This window comes from Danio aesculapii, chromosome 24 (assembly GCF_903798145.1).
Source record: "Danio aesculapii chromosome 24, fDanAes4.1, whole genome shotgun sequence".
NCBI lineage: Eukaryota > Metazoa > Chordata > Actinopteri > Cypriniformes > Danionidae > Danio > Danio aesculapii.
Window position 1 is genome coordinate 34,944,142 of NC_079458.1, and position 15,711 is coordinate 34,959,852.

The window sequence follows — 15,711 nt, forward strand, 5'->3', positions numbered from 1 at the left end:
GTGTGTGTGTGTGTATACACTCTCTGTTCCATAACCTCTTTAGCCTCTATCTCTTGTGCTCTTACATTTGCTCTTTAAATGAGATATTGAGTGCCACCGGAGGCCTCTGCTAATCTCAGCACCTAGGCTCACATTTCTGCAGTGATCGTAATCACTAATCACATTAGCCAACACGCTAAACTCATTAAAGCGATAACCCACTTTAGGGTGATGACCCCGGTGAGAAACTATTATGTTTTGAGGAAGGAGAGGCAGAGATCCCTGTATCCGTTGTCTTGTTCCATCCAAGCTACGAGTCAGCCAGACTAGAGGCTTCCTCCGTCTGCTTTTCCATTAGCGTGTAATGGGATCTCCTGCTCAGATGGGCTGGATATTCTTGTTTATGAGTGTTTGATAATTGGAAGGGATTCTGGGAGCCGTATAAAGCAGTCTTTCCGCATGCAGTCCACGATTTCTGGGCAAGTCCTCTAGCTTTCAACATGATTTTTGACCATGTGAGTTCTGCAAGGCTAGTCTCGCTGCCGCGCAAACGCTCCAAGGTAGAGTCAGCCAAAAAGTTCTGGAAGGTAAATGCTGCTTTTTTTTACTTGTCTTTAGTTTGAGCCAAAATATCACATTGTAAATCACTGCTTGTCTGTTTATGGATTGTTGTTTGGTTGTTTAACAGTTTGTTCAAAAAGCTTTCATTTCATAAAATATAAATTAGGGTGGCATGGTTTAAATCCGAATGTTGGCAATGTCTCAGATTGTAAAAGCTTGGGGTTTCAGAGCAGTTCGAGCTCTGCACATTTACACCTGTAGATCTACTGTTGATGAATTATGACTGTTTCTTTACCATTGTAGATGGTTATAATAAGTTATTTTATTTAATTTTATTTTAATTTGGTGACACAATAAAATGTATATGGTGTTTAATTCAAAGTAAACATATGTAGTGTTGCTCTTGACTGCAAAGGAAGGACCAATAATTAGTTTATTAGGATAAATTTGATGACATTTTTGTTTTGTTTTACAATTGTAGATTGTTATATTTAGCTATGAGATTTTTATTTTATTTAATTTTATTTTATTTTATTTTATTTTATTTTATTTTATTTTATTTTATTTTATTTTATTTTATTTTATTTTATTTTATTTTATTTTATTTTATTTTATTTTATTTTATTTTATTTTATTTTGAGCAGCCAGCTATAGTAAGAGTTTCAAATATCTTGTATAATGTTTTCTTTTTATTTTCCTATGGTAATATTGGTATTTTGTTGACAGAATACACTGTATTTTTGATTGTAAAGAAAGAAAGAAAGAAAGAAAGAAAGAAAGAAAGTTCTGGATGGTAACTGATGCTTTATTTCTGTCTTTAGTTTAAGTTGAAAAATCAATCTGGAGACTAAACAGGTTATATGCTGAATCACTGCTTATGTGTTCATACATGTTGTTTTATTTATTTATTTTTGTTGGTTTAACAGTTTGTTCAAAAAGCTTTCACGTTATACTATAAAGTATATTATATTTAAGCAGATCACATTCAATGAATACTGTATATTTAATGCCAGTATATTTTTTATGATCTACTATTTATCTACTATTTTATGACAAATTTGAAATTTTACTATTGTAGATGGTTATAAGAGTGAATTATTTTAATTAATTAATTAATTAATTAATTAATTAATTAGTTTTATTTATGGAAACTATAACATTTCTACAGCATTCATTGGCCAATACAGTTTTATTAATTATTTATATTAATTTATATAAAATTTATTTAACCTGAATGCACTTTTTCAGTGAGTATTTTATTTTATTTTATAAAATTTTATTTTATTTATTTATTTTATTTATAGAAACTATAACATTTCTACAGCCTTCTTTGGCAATACAATTTTTTTTATTTATTTCATTTATTTTTCCTAGTAGGTAACTTATTTTTACCTGAATGCATATTTTCAGTGAGTTTAATTTATTTAATTTATATATATATATATATATATAAATGTATTTTATTTATGGAAACTATAACTTTTCTACAGCATTCTTTGGCCAATACAATTTTATTTGTTTATTTATTTTAGTTTATTTTCAGATTAGTCCCTCTATTAATCTGGGGCGCAGTGGGTAGCATGATCGCCTCTCACCAAGAAGGTAGCTGGTTTGAGCCCCAGCTGGGTCAGTTGACATTTCTGTGGAGTTTGCATATTCTCCCCGTGTTGGCGTGGGATTCCTCTGGGTGCTCCGGTTTTCCCCACAAGTCAAAAACATGTGGTGTAGGTGAATTGAATAAATTAAATTGTCCATAGTGTATGTGTGTGAATGCAAAGGTGTATAAGTGTTTCCCAGTGTTGGGTTGCTGCTGGAAGGTGGTCTGCTGCGTAAAACATAAGCTGGATAAGTTGGCAGTTCATTCCACTGTGGTGACCCCTGATTAATAAAGGGACTAAGCCAAAAAGAAAATAAATAATAATCAAATAGTGCATTTTTGCAGTGTACAGTGTATAATAACAATTATGTATAATTTATTTTTACTTAAAGCTAAATTATTTTTACCAAAATACACTTTTTCAATGAGTTTTATTTAATTTAATTTTATTTTATTTCAGCCAGCAATAGTAGCTAAAATAAGAGTCTTGTTTCTTGTTCTTCTTCTAGTTATTACTGGTATTTTGGTGGCAGAATAAACCATATATCGTATAGTACAAAGGCAACTGCTGCTTTATTCCAGTCTTTAGTTTGAGCATGTTGAGTCGAAGAGGATCGATTCAGGAACTAAACAGGTTACACGCAGAATTACTGCTTGTCTGTTCCTGCACTGTTCTTGGGTTGTTTAACAGCTTGTTGGTTAAATGTGGTTAATCAGGCTAATTGTTTACAGCAGTGAACGCAGGAGGTTAATCACAGCAGATGTTATGTCGTAGAGATGCAAATGTAAAGCCTGTAGCTATTACCAACCACAACCTCTGCTTCATTCATCTGTAAATGCCTCTTTATATTTATAGCAATGATTGCACCCCTGTGCAATCATTGTGTTACTAAAGACACGTTTCAGCTCAAATAAGCCCGAATATAAGGATTCACCAGGTGCCTGGATACTGGTTGGACATGCTAATTGGCCAAGAATGCAACAACCATTTTGAGTGCGCTGCCAATTGTGTTAAAATGATAGACTGTTGTACTTAATAAGATCTGTTTAAGATGAGTTAAGGCAAGAAATGGAACAACGGCGGCGGTATTAACGTGACTAAATAGATGAATTTTAGCAGTCACATTTTATCAGAGATTTAATTGTACAAATAAAACACTATAAAATAACTTACTATAGACTGAAAAGAATGATTCAATGGATTTTCCTTTTTTTTTTTAAGGTAACTGGGTGCAAAGAATTGATATGGGCTGAATTTTAACAAGCAAATGTTTAAAATGATTACATTTAATTTGTGTGTTTAAATTCAGCCCATATCAATTGTTTGCAAACATTTTGGGTGGATTTTTTATAAGCTTAAACCCCTGTCACACTGCACTTTTCACCCCATAGACTTCCATTCATATGCTTGCGAATGCGGCAAACCGGAAACACAAGCTCGTGCGCCAATTTTTGCAGTTTGCTGTGTTGGAAAGTTCAAGCTTTGTGAACTCTGACCTGCGAAATTGCATCATGTGATTGCGTGAAAACCAATCGAAGATCCAAACATGACCTCTCTGGACAGAAATTTAAAATATGAACCAGTCACTCACTTATTTTAATGTCTAATCAACTTGATTAATCCCGCCCCTTTTCGAAACACGGTATGACAGAATTTCACACGCTCAAATGCTTGCGTGATCGCGGCATCGTTTCAAGAAGAGCATGTGATGTGATTGATCTCGGCTGGTCTCTCTCTCTCTCTCTCTCTCTCTCTATATATATATATATATATGGGCTGAATTTTAACAAGCAAATGTTAAACATTATTACATTTAATTTGTTTGTTTAAATTCAGCCCATATCAGTTTGTTTGCAAACATTTTAGGTGGATTTTTATAAGCTTAAACCCCTGTCACACTGCACTTTTCACCCTATAGACTTCCATTCATATGCTTGCGAATGCGGCAAACCGGAAACACAAGCTCGTGCGCCAATTTTTGCAGTTTGCTGTGTTGGAAAGTTCAAGCTTGGTGAACTCTGACCTGCGAAATCGCATCATGTGATTGCGTGAAACCAATCGAAGATCCAAACATGACTTCCCTGGACAGAAATTTAAAATATGGACCAATTGCTCGCTTATTTTAATGTCTAATCATCTTGATTAATCCCGCCCCTTTTCGAAAAACCATACGACAGAATTTCACACACTCAAATGCTTGTGTGATCGCGGCATCGTTTCAAGAAGAGCATGTGATGTGATTGATCTCGGCTGGTCTCTCATCTGTAATTAACGATAAACCAATCAGATTACTCCAAGCCTACAATAAATAGCCCAATTTCACTCTACTTCCCTTATCTTTTTTTTTGAAGAAAACATCTGATGATGAGGGTAAAATCGCTCGCAGCGGTTGTTTTTCATTCCCATTAGATAACATTTTTAATATAATTAGTCCAGGAGGTGGCGCTGCTCAACATCAGTATCAGTTCAAAGACGTTAAAAGCAAGCAAGTATAGCATAAAACTATTGTTTCAAAGCTAAGCAAGTGCCTCTTTATTCTCATAAAACTGCAGACCAGAAGGTTGAAGCAACCTCCTCACGCATGCACGCAAAGCATAATGGGTAATTTTGTGTTCTATGAAAAAGGTCTATAAAGTGAACTTTTTGTCACTTCAGGCTGCCCAGTATTTACTGTCAAAATGTCAAGCTAGCAGGTCGCCCACCACATTGACTGATGGATAAGCAAAACTGCTTGCACACCGGAGATGAGAGCTGGATAGGAATGTATAAGATCTGTTTCGAGGGTGTGGAAAGAGCCAGGTCAGTTTGAAATCAAAATCGGATTAGAGAGGAATGGATTTCTGAAAGCACAGCGGCATCTGCCTTTGTGGAATTCTCAAAAGTCCACCAGTGCCTGGATCTTTGCATTTTTCTTTTGCCTTTCTGTGATGGGCAAATACTTCTTGAAAAAAGATCATTAATGTAACCCATTTTTATGTCATTTATTGGAAATACGTGCTTCTACCTATTTTTTTTATGTATACCTATTTTTTAATGTACTTAAACATACTGTAAGTTTGACAGTTTTTAGATTAAATTAATACCACAAAGAAGTATGGGAGCATCAACTTGTGATCTTTTTCATATTAATTATAGTTATAGGGCATATTAAATAAGAATAAAGGATTGTTTATGCAGTTATTTGTTATTAGTTATTTATGCGTTATAATATTTCACATCTCTATCTCCAAATGTAGAACTTTTCTAGTGTACTCTCAGTTGTTGACTTAGTACAGTGCTGTACTTGTGATTCAGAGCACTCAGGTTTGAGTTAGCGAAGCATGTTTCCACAAAAGAGATAAAAGCAATCCAAAATCAAGGTAAAGCTATATGGTCTCAGTGGACTTTTTTCTTATGCTTAGGCTAGGTTTTAGGAATTTTAGGGACTGTGGGAGTTTACAGATATCACAATGATAACAATAACAAGTTACACTGTAAAAACTGCTGGGTTCCAGACAATTCCTTCATGTTGGCCCAACACAAATCGATTAAGTTAACTTAATTATTTTATGTTCAAATGCTTAAATTTGTAAAAAAAATGTTTAAGTTGTTCCAAAAAATCCTTAAGAATTTAGTTGTTTCAACTTATTTTAAATAAGTAGTTTTGACAAGCTACAAAACTAATTTTTGAGTGTATTATTAAACTTATTTTTAACTCTTTTTAAAAAATGGGTGTCAATCACCAGCGATCTAGTCCATTCAAATCGCTGGAAAACTACAAATCCCTTTTTACCTCTTCACACACACACACACCTGTTCCGTATTACTGATGATGAATCATTAACTGGACTATAAAGAGACCTCTCTTTGTAACACACATTGCTGCGTTTTGTTTTACCGCGTAACAAAGTGTTTTTCCTAGTTTGTCTTGCCGTGTTTCGATCCTTGCTTTAACCATTTTGATTCTTTACCACCTAACATGACCTCTTTGCCTGTGTTTTAACCACACATTTTGAATTACCTTTATGCTTCTGTTTTGCTTCTGTTTTGCTATTTATGCAATGTTTTGACCATTGCCTGTCTGACTACTCTTATTATTAAAGAACTGCACAGGGATCCTCACCTCCGTTGTCAGCGTCCGTACGTTACAATAGGCACTTTTGTTTCAATATTATTCCTAGACAATATATTCATGGTACTTTTGTATAATTGATTCTGTTAACTGAAGAGTGTACTTATTTCAAGCTTGGGATCTTTATACTAACAGTGATGCTTGCAATATGCAGCAAAGTTCAAGCTCAAGAAAAAGACTTTCTTTGAATGAACCGTGACCCCATCTTAGCCTCTTATCTCCTGGATGAAGACGATACAAGATTGCTCTGTCCTCCTCTCTTAAAATCTCTCCTGACTAATGTTTTTTTTTTTCTCCCGCTGTCACTCCCTTAAAGTATTGCTAGCCTAACCTCACAAGTGCAAGCGATCAGACCTCATAATCATACAACTCAGTTGTTAAGGTCATAAACGTCTCCTTCCTTAATAGTCTTTTTCTTTTTTGCGCACATCTATCCATGCTAGGAACTGTCCCCTACTCAGCACGACCTTGATTCTTTTCTCTTTTTTTTTTTACCTCTACAGTCATTTTGACCTCATAATGTGAGAGGAAATTAGATTTGAAGTCATTTGAAGTCCTTTGAAAAAGTTCCGACGGCTTCAGGTTGAAATAACCTTCGGAAAATGTGATTCAGTGGGTCATTCGCGCGCCTGGCCCTCAGGGATCTGGATCCTGATTCTTGATATCGCCAATGAAACCAATGAATTAGGCTAGAATTCCCACAGGGCTAATTACAAAACCCAACTGTGGATAGTCAATTAACCACATTATGAAGTTCAGCTGGAATATAGAGCCTGAGTAGATGATTATATAAAGAATCTATTCTAGAATCTAAAGCACTATGTGATTAAGAACAAGGATAGGACTTGCGTCAGGGCTTTAACACACCATTCAACACGTGTCATGAACCACTTTGACCTCCACATCAAAAGCATTACAGAGCTCTGCCACAAAAGGATGTTTTTTTTCTGATTTTCTTTTTCCCCCAGAGGCAATTCTACAGTCTCGAGGCCCTATAGGGAAAATAATTCAATAATAATAATAATAATAAACAGGAGCCCTCCAATCAGCATGCATCACCCTTATAATAAATAATCTAACACTAACAAAATATTATGATAAATATAAATGTATTCATTAATTTTCTGACATAGCAGAATGAACCGCCAACTTATCCAGCATATGTTTTACGCAGCGGATGCCCTTCCAACCTCTACCCAGCACAGGGAAACACCCATACACTCTCACAATCACACACATACACTACGGCCAATTTAGTTTATTCAATTCACCTATAGTGCATGTCTTTGGACTGTGGGTGAAACTGCGGGAGCACGCGGAAGAAACCCACGCGAACACGGGGAGAACATGCAAACTCCATTCAAAATGCCAACTGACCCAGCAGAGACCATACCTGTCAACATTGCGATGTGAAAATGAATTAACAGTTTAGTCTATTGAAATGATTAGCTATTATAAAGAAATTGAATCATATCTCATTAACCATTTCTTTACTATATAACTTAAATATTGTGATTAAAGAGCAGCGAATGAAACTCTGGTTTTGATTTTTCATTTGATTACATTAGATAACAAATAAATAATAATAATAATAATAATAATAATAATAATAATAATAATAACAATAAATAATAAAAAATAAATAATAACAATAAAAGCATTTGATTGCTTTCCTAACTGTTTATGCTTATTTAAGAAAAAATTTGTTGTTTTTAAAATATTTAGATGTTGTTGATGTTGTTGTTGTTGTTATTATTATTATTATTATTATTATTATTGTTGTTAATATATGTGTATGTCTGTTTAAACACGCACCCAAAACCAAGAGTGTTTTGCTCTGCTTCAAATCGCGTGTACAGAATTTGTTTGGGAAACAGCGTCTGTTTATCACTATGAAGCGCGTCTGACAGTCATCCACCGCTACATGAACTGACTGTTTTGAGGATTGCATAGGAGGGGTAACGGCGCCTGTAATGAAAATAAAGGGAATCCCGTCATTTTTATATTTATTTCAAAGTGTTTTCATGCCTAAATTAAATGAAAGCACAGAACAGACTCACGTTTAAGGGCAAGGGGTGTCCCCTGGTGGTTCGGCGGTATGGGTTGCATATAGGGAGGATAAGCTCTTTAATGTTTATTGTCACCCTTCATAGAAAGATTAAAAATACGGGAGAAATATGGGATATTACCTTTTCAGGATGATCATGGGATAGAAATGTAAAATGAAAATGGGAGGGTTGACAAGTATGGACTCGAACCAGAGACCTTCTTGCTGTGAGGTGACAGTGCTAACCACTGAGCTACCATGTCAACCCTCCCAGTTAACAAAAAACCATGCATATGTATATTTTAGTAGTCTATATTTATGTCTGTATCCATACAGTGCTGACTGTGCAGTTCTATTTACATACTCTATATTTGATTGAAATTGAAAAGAGCCTTTTGTATCAAATGTAAGTCTTTTTTTGTTTGTTTTGTTTTATTTATTTATTTATTGTATTTGTTTTTATTTATTTAATAAATGTGCAAATATTAAGACTTTTTCTTTGCTGCACTATTAAAATTGGTATTGATACCAATTGTGTAATGTGAATTGACACTAACAAAAGGGTGCGGATCCAAATGCAGGTATTATTAACAGAGATGGTCAGGCAAGCAACAGCCACAATCAGGAGCAAATAGATGTAAACGGGCAATCCAGAGTTGTGGTCGATAAACAGGCAAATGGTCAGTACAGGCAGGAAGCAGGCAACGTAAACGAACAAACAAGGCGAGGGTGAAAATACGGCTAGGCAAGGAAACTACGTTCAAATGCTCACTAACAGTATGACAAGACTCAGCAATGAGAGTCTCAATGTGAGCCGTATTTATATATGTGTAGTATAATCAGTCCATGAGCAACATCAGCTGTGTGAGTGTAATCAATGGAGACTTGGAGCAGGTGTGTGTGTGTTGCATGACTGGACCTTGTAGTTCTATGTGATCTGTTCACCAGCGATCTGTAAGAATTAGATCGCTGGTGATTGTGACAAATTGGTAAATTAATTAATGATACAGTATATGAATTAAAAATGTATTTTATTTTATTTTATTTTATTTTATTTTATTTTATTTTATTTTATTTTATTTTATTTTATTTTATTTTATTTTAGGGACAGCGAAAAACATTGTTAGGGAAGGTAAAAACTCTGAACCAGGATGGTGGAATAAATCCCCTAGCACGGACTCCTGGGTCAGTGACAAATGCGATTAATACAGGAATGATTTGAACTTTGAGCGGACGCGCTGAACCAGTGCGGGTGTGCAGCTGCAGCTTAGCGTTTTGCTTCACAGTGTCCAGTGCAGTGAGGAACACGGGCTCAGGTCACATCCATCTTGTTGAAGTCTCACTAGACTAATGCATGCCAGCTCACCACCTCACAGATCCTATATTAGTCCCTGTTGACTCTTCCTCCAGCCATCTGTTGTCATCTTTCCATGTTTTTCTTGTCACGTGGCATTGCTTGCCTTGGTCTGTAAAAGACTTTTTTTTCCCTCCTTGTTGTTGGAGATAAAACTGAAAAAGACATGGTTGCTGTGGAAACACTAGTCTCACATAATTTAGGGAGCTGTCAGATTGGGTGTCCTCCGTGTGTGACATGCAGACCTGTCAATCAAAAGAGATGCAGTCAGCGTGTGTATTTCAGATAAGGGCCCTCATTTATAAACCATGTGTACGCACAAATTTGATCTCAGAGTGTGTGTGTTTGTGTGTGTATGTGTGTGTGTGTGTGTGTGTGTGTGTGTATGGTTAAAGCTACAGGAACATTCATATTTATAAACACAGCCTTTGTGTGGAAAAGTGCTTAGAACCACGTCAAGGTCTGAGCAGACGTATACACTTTTCCTTGTGTCAAACTGGAGTACTGCAGACATTTGGAAGCAATTAGCAATGATGATAATAATAATTGTTATAACCGTGGTCGAGGGTGTCAAGGACATGACATAAAAATCACTCAACAAATAAAATCTCTTTTGGGAACCCTTGAAGTTGGGTCCATTTATTTGGAGTTACGTCCATAACGTGAAGCCAATACCAAAACTACCAAAGGAAACTAAATACACCTAACAAAATAACATAGGTAAAAATACAACACTACCACTTATCTCCATAATTATACATTTATTTACAAAAAAAAAAAAGTGTGGAGTCCAACCCCAACTGCTCCTCACCGTGTTTATACAATGGAGAGTAATTACAATACAACGAACAAACCAAAATGAACAGAGGGATGGATAAACAACAAACAAAAGGCAAATTTTACACACACACAAAACAGGAACACATAATATAGAAAATAACACTTGCAACTATCTTATTATATGAACACACACCACTAGCCACACAACATGCCAACCAACTTGCCACCCAGCTCGACGCCCATTCCACTTTTTTTAAAGACACACCTGCAATATAATAATAATAATAATAATAATAATAATAATAATAATAATAATAATAATAATAATAATAATAATGCAGAATAACTGCTTAATTATTAGCCCCCTTCAAATTTTGTTTCTTTTTAAAATATTTTAAAATATTTTTTAAATATATTAATTTTTTCAATCCCAAGTGTTGCTTAATGGAGAGAAGATTTTTTTCAACACATTTTTAAACATAATTATTCTACATAAATTCTAATACCTAAATTATTTTGTCTCTGCCATGATAACAGGACAAAACATTTAACTAGTTATTTTGCAAGATACTAGTCTTCAAAGACTTAATTGGGCTATTATGTAAACTAGGGTAATTATGGTAATTAGGAAAGTTATTAATTGTTCTATAATATTAATAATAATAATAACAATAATAATAATAATGTTAATTGTTCTTTAATAATATTATATTGTTATGTAGACAACTGAAAAAAAAAATACATATATATATATATATATATGATTTATTGTCCCTCAAGGGGAATTTTTCTGTGGACTCACAGAGCACTTCAGCAAGTTCTGACACAATAACAATTAAAAATAAGCAAACATGCAAAAGAATTACATACAGGAAAAAAAATATGTGTATATATGTGTTTGAGTGTGTGTGTGTGTAAATATCTCCCTTAACAGAATATAAGTTTTGACATAATCTGCTGCATTTTTGTGAACAGAAAAACAATAATACTGTATATAGTCAAATAAATAATAAGCTTACACAAACTATATTTTCTTAAATAAAATTAAAGGGAAAAAAGGAATGCAATCTATGCTAAACTTGAGTTAATCTGTTGATTTAATCCATAGATGAATGCTTAACTAGTAATGCATACATTATTGCTATTAATTAGGAGGTGTACAAAGCAGAGACCTTGCAAGTCGTGATGAATGAAATACTGTTTTCGCGTCGAAGCCACTGAGAAAATATTGGTTTGCGACCACCTTTTAGTCATATCACACATTAAAGTGAACTTAATATAAAATCATGGTGAATACAACAGTCTCTAGATATGCTGCATCACAGACATCAACATTTTAACAATTTATTAAAAATGTACCACTTTCTGGCCATTTGATATTAGACATGGCTATTTATATTATTTAATCGTGATTTCTGAAAGTATTACATTGCTTTTTTTTATTATTACCATTTTTTTGAGCCTCCTGTACAGTTTGATAGTGTTTGCACCCTGAAACTGCTTTGTGTGACGTCACACTTAACAAGCAGATACACAATTTTATGATATTTTATGATTTATAAATTTCAATGCGATATATCTGATTATACAAACTTCTATGCATGCATAATTCTCTTTGAATCACATGTACTGTATGCACTTTCCACAAATGATCTATCAAATACTGAAGGCCCAAGAAGTATTAATCCCTGCATATGTCGAATGTAAATTGTTTTTGAGCCTTGTTTGTGGCAAGGCATCAACAGATGTTTCTTCTTGTGAACAACACTAAATATCCCCTCACCTGAATGACCAGAACGGCTGTGTCAGGCGGGCCATGACACCTCTCATCAATCCATGCTGGACTGCAGCCCAGGACGTAACCCTGACTGCTGAACTGGTTAAACACTTAATGTTCAGCCACTAAAAGACTTTCTTCTTTACTTTAAATCAGCACAGTTTCACAAAGAAAAGACTGCTGTAGAGACATTATCCCACACACAACCACAACAGCAACAACAACAACAAAAACATTGCTATTTTTTGACCTTGTTTTTCGAGGAATCCATAAAGCAAGGTCTGTAATGCCTGGAAGGATACCAGCTATCATCTCCATTCATTTCAACAGTAGTTGCCTAGCCCAGAAGAACACAAGCTGAAGGCTGCCATGTTTGTTTGTTGATCTATTTTGAAGGCAGTCTATTAGATGGATGGAGGCTATATTTAAAGAGGCTGTATATAAGTATTTCCATATGTTAATCACTTTTTATTGCCTGTGTAACAGCTTCCAACAATAACAAAAAGTAAAATAATACATAATTAAATGAATGAGACCTTCACTGACTTAATGCTACCACATCTACTAAAACCGTGATATTTACACAGGCTTCCAAGAGTCTCTCTTCTGTTCTGTGACACTGTAAATAAATTATGAGGCAAGGAGAATGGGAAAAGTGCTATTCTGAATTGGGATGTCAGTCAATTGTGCAAAGAGAAGTGATTAATTCAAGCCATAGCCTCACATTTGTGGTTTATTCTGCCACTAAGGACATTGATTGAAAATGAGGGATAGTCTCACATTGCCAGGTCTCCATTACTGTGCAAAGGTCATAAACACTATACCAGCTTTGTTGGCCTAAACTCAGCCCTGGAGGGCCACTGTCCTGCATAGTTTTGCTCCAACTTACTTTAACACACCTGCCTGGAAGTTTCTAGTATACAAGACCTTGATTAGATGGTTCGGGTGTGTCTAATTGGGGCTGGAACTAAAACATGCTTTCATGTTGTTAATGCCAAATTCTGACCCTACCATCTGAATGTCGCAGCAGAAATCAAGACTCATCAGACCAGGCAACGTTTTTTCAGTCTTCTTTTGTACAATTTTGGTGAGCTTGTGCGAATTGTAGCTTCAGTTTCCTGTTCTTAGCTGATAGGAGTGGCACCTGGTGTGGTCTTCTGCTGCTGTAGCCTATCTGCCTCAAGGTTGGACGTGTTGTGCATTCAGAGATGCTCTTCTGCATACCTCGGTTGTAAAGAGTGGTTATTTAAGTTGCCTTTCTATCAGCTCGAACCAGTCTGGCCATGGCCTCTGGCATCAACAAGGCATGTGCACCCACAGAACTGCCGCTATTCCTTTTCCATACACACTAAAACTTGCACTTTAGGATTAAAAGGACAGTTCACTCCATACCTAAAAATTCTGTAATCCATTCTTCTCTTCTGTTTCACTCCAAACCTGTTTGTCTTTTTTATCTCAGGAATACAAATCGAAATATTTTAAGGAAAACTGAGAGAAATTTGACTCTCCATTGAAATCCCCAAATCGTAAAACTCTAAACAAGTCATACTGTAAAAATTGTAGTAAATATGAAATGGTTAATCTGTTTTGCGTGATCGTGGTGGAGCGTCACAGGGTTATGTAGAGTGTTTATATTGGTCACCTGTTCATTCACAGCAAGAGAGTGGGGGGGATGTGGTTATCTTTGTTGACCAAAATCTAAATCAAATCAAATCTACAGTGTCAAAATATCAAGGTACGTTTTTATTGGGAAAATAATTGAGAGAAGACATTAGCCCCTTTCACATATACAGACCTTTCTGGAAAATTGCCGGTGAAGGGATCATGTGTGAACAGGCCCTTTTTGAAAACACCGGTAAATTTGTTCTAGCAATTTTCTGGAAAGAGAAGTTGTAACATTACCGGTAATTTGCCAGAATGCTGCTCTGTGTGAACACAAAAGGAAAACTGCCTGAAAGAGCGCGTTCACATTTCAAATGTACTGACGTGAGACGTCTACTCCAGCCAATCAGAACATTCAGACGCATTCATATTCGCGTTGTTTATAAAATTTAAAGCCTTTGAGTATTTTTCCAGACACATTTAGCTGCTAGATGTTAGTCAGATAATGTTTCTATGTTCCTTCTTAATGCCAACTGTGTAAAAAAGTTATCGATAAAATGCTTATGATAATCAATGTTTGTTTACCTTCAAGCTCTGCTTCAGTTGCTTGACTTGAAGAAATGATCCGGTGTGTAAACGTTTAGCTCAATTTCGCGCTTCTGCCTTTGGAGGTCTCTGGGACAAAAACAGCTTCATTATGCTAAAGCTTTAAACAAAAGTGAAACCATCAACAAAAGCCTGACCCCTTCTATGTTTACAAATACAAGCTCAGCCATTTAGAGCTCATTTCTGGTTAATGATGTCAGAATTAACCGGTATTTTGAAATGGATATGTGAATAGACTTTAACGGAAGAATTACGGAATATCCCTGCCTGTGTGAACAGCACTTTTCTTACCGAGCTATATGCACACAGACTTTTAATTTTCAGCCAGGCAGCCCAAGGGCTTCCGGTGAACTGTGTTTCCATTACAAAATTGTCACGATATGAAGTGGATCTCAGATTGGACAAGAAGTACTGCATTAAATTCAATTCCCCCCCGCCATGTCTCTAAAATATGACATTTTACCCCAGTATTTTCTAGAATTTCTGCGCTAACCTGTTGTTACTGATGGCGCTAGTGGTTACAACGGTCTTTCATCTTGTTTTATGCTTGAACAACTAAAGGAATGCTTAAATCTATATAACTGAATGTATTGTAATTACAAAATTACAAAAATAACCCTGTGAAATTTAAAACCATTAAGCTTTCACTGGAAGTTTATTGTTGGCTATAACACTCTAGCTCTGCCTATTTAGCGCTAAAGTCATTCCAGAAATTTTCTGGATATTTACCGGTATCACTGTAAGGAAGGGGCTATTGGAACAACTTCTTGCCTTGTTTATATTTTTAATTGATGCTTGCTTCATGAATCTTGTCTCTAGTTTAGCCTCTCAGGTGTTACTCCACGTAGCAGCTACAAACCTGTCATAAAAGTAGTTCCAACCCAAACTTTGCAAAACTATGTAATGTTAAAATGTCAAATTCAATGACTTTAATTGTGAAATTTGGAATGATATAAAGGTAATTTTATAAATAACGAGAATTTTTGGGTAAAATTCCGAATGTATTATTATGATAATGTTAATATGAAATGTGCTTTTCAAAGCTACATTTCACAACATTTGGAAATCAGCACCAGCCTGACATTTGCTCACGAGCCTGTATAGTTTAACAACAATAAAATCTCTGACTGAAGCTGACCAGAAGCTGACACCGTAGATTCAAACGCTCTTTGCCACGGCTGCTCACCCGTATTCATCAGATGGCCATTCTGTCAGCGTTTTGTAGCTTAGTCACTTAAACTGTCAAATAAAATGAAACAGCGAGCACCCATGCTGCCCTAATACTCACTGCAGGGT

The 15,711-nt window shown here is 35.3% G+C and overlaps 1 protein-coding gene across 3 annotated transcripts in view; it reads left to right on the forward strand.

The window, feature by feature from the left end:
* dpp6a (dipeptidyl-peptidase 6a) overlaps window positions 1-15,711 on the forward strand; it is a 455,219-nt gene that overhangs the window by 171,388 nt on the left and 268,120 nt on the right. Inside the window, exon 1 of one of the 3 annotated variants that reach the window (XM_056450194.1) lies at window positions 423-566. The exons of the other annotated variants lie outside the window; for them this stretch is intronic. Coding sequence (XP_056306169.1) covers window positions 480-566 — 87 coding nt within the window. The 5' untranslated portion in view covers window positions 423-479. Of the gene's footprint in view, window positions 1-422; window positions 567-15,711 lie in introns of those variants that run through there. 3 annotated transcript variants of the gene reach the window in all.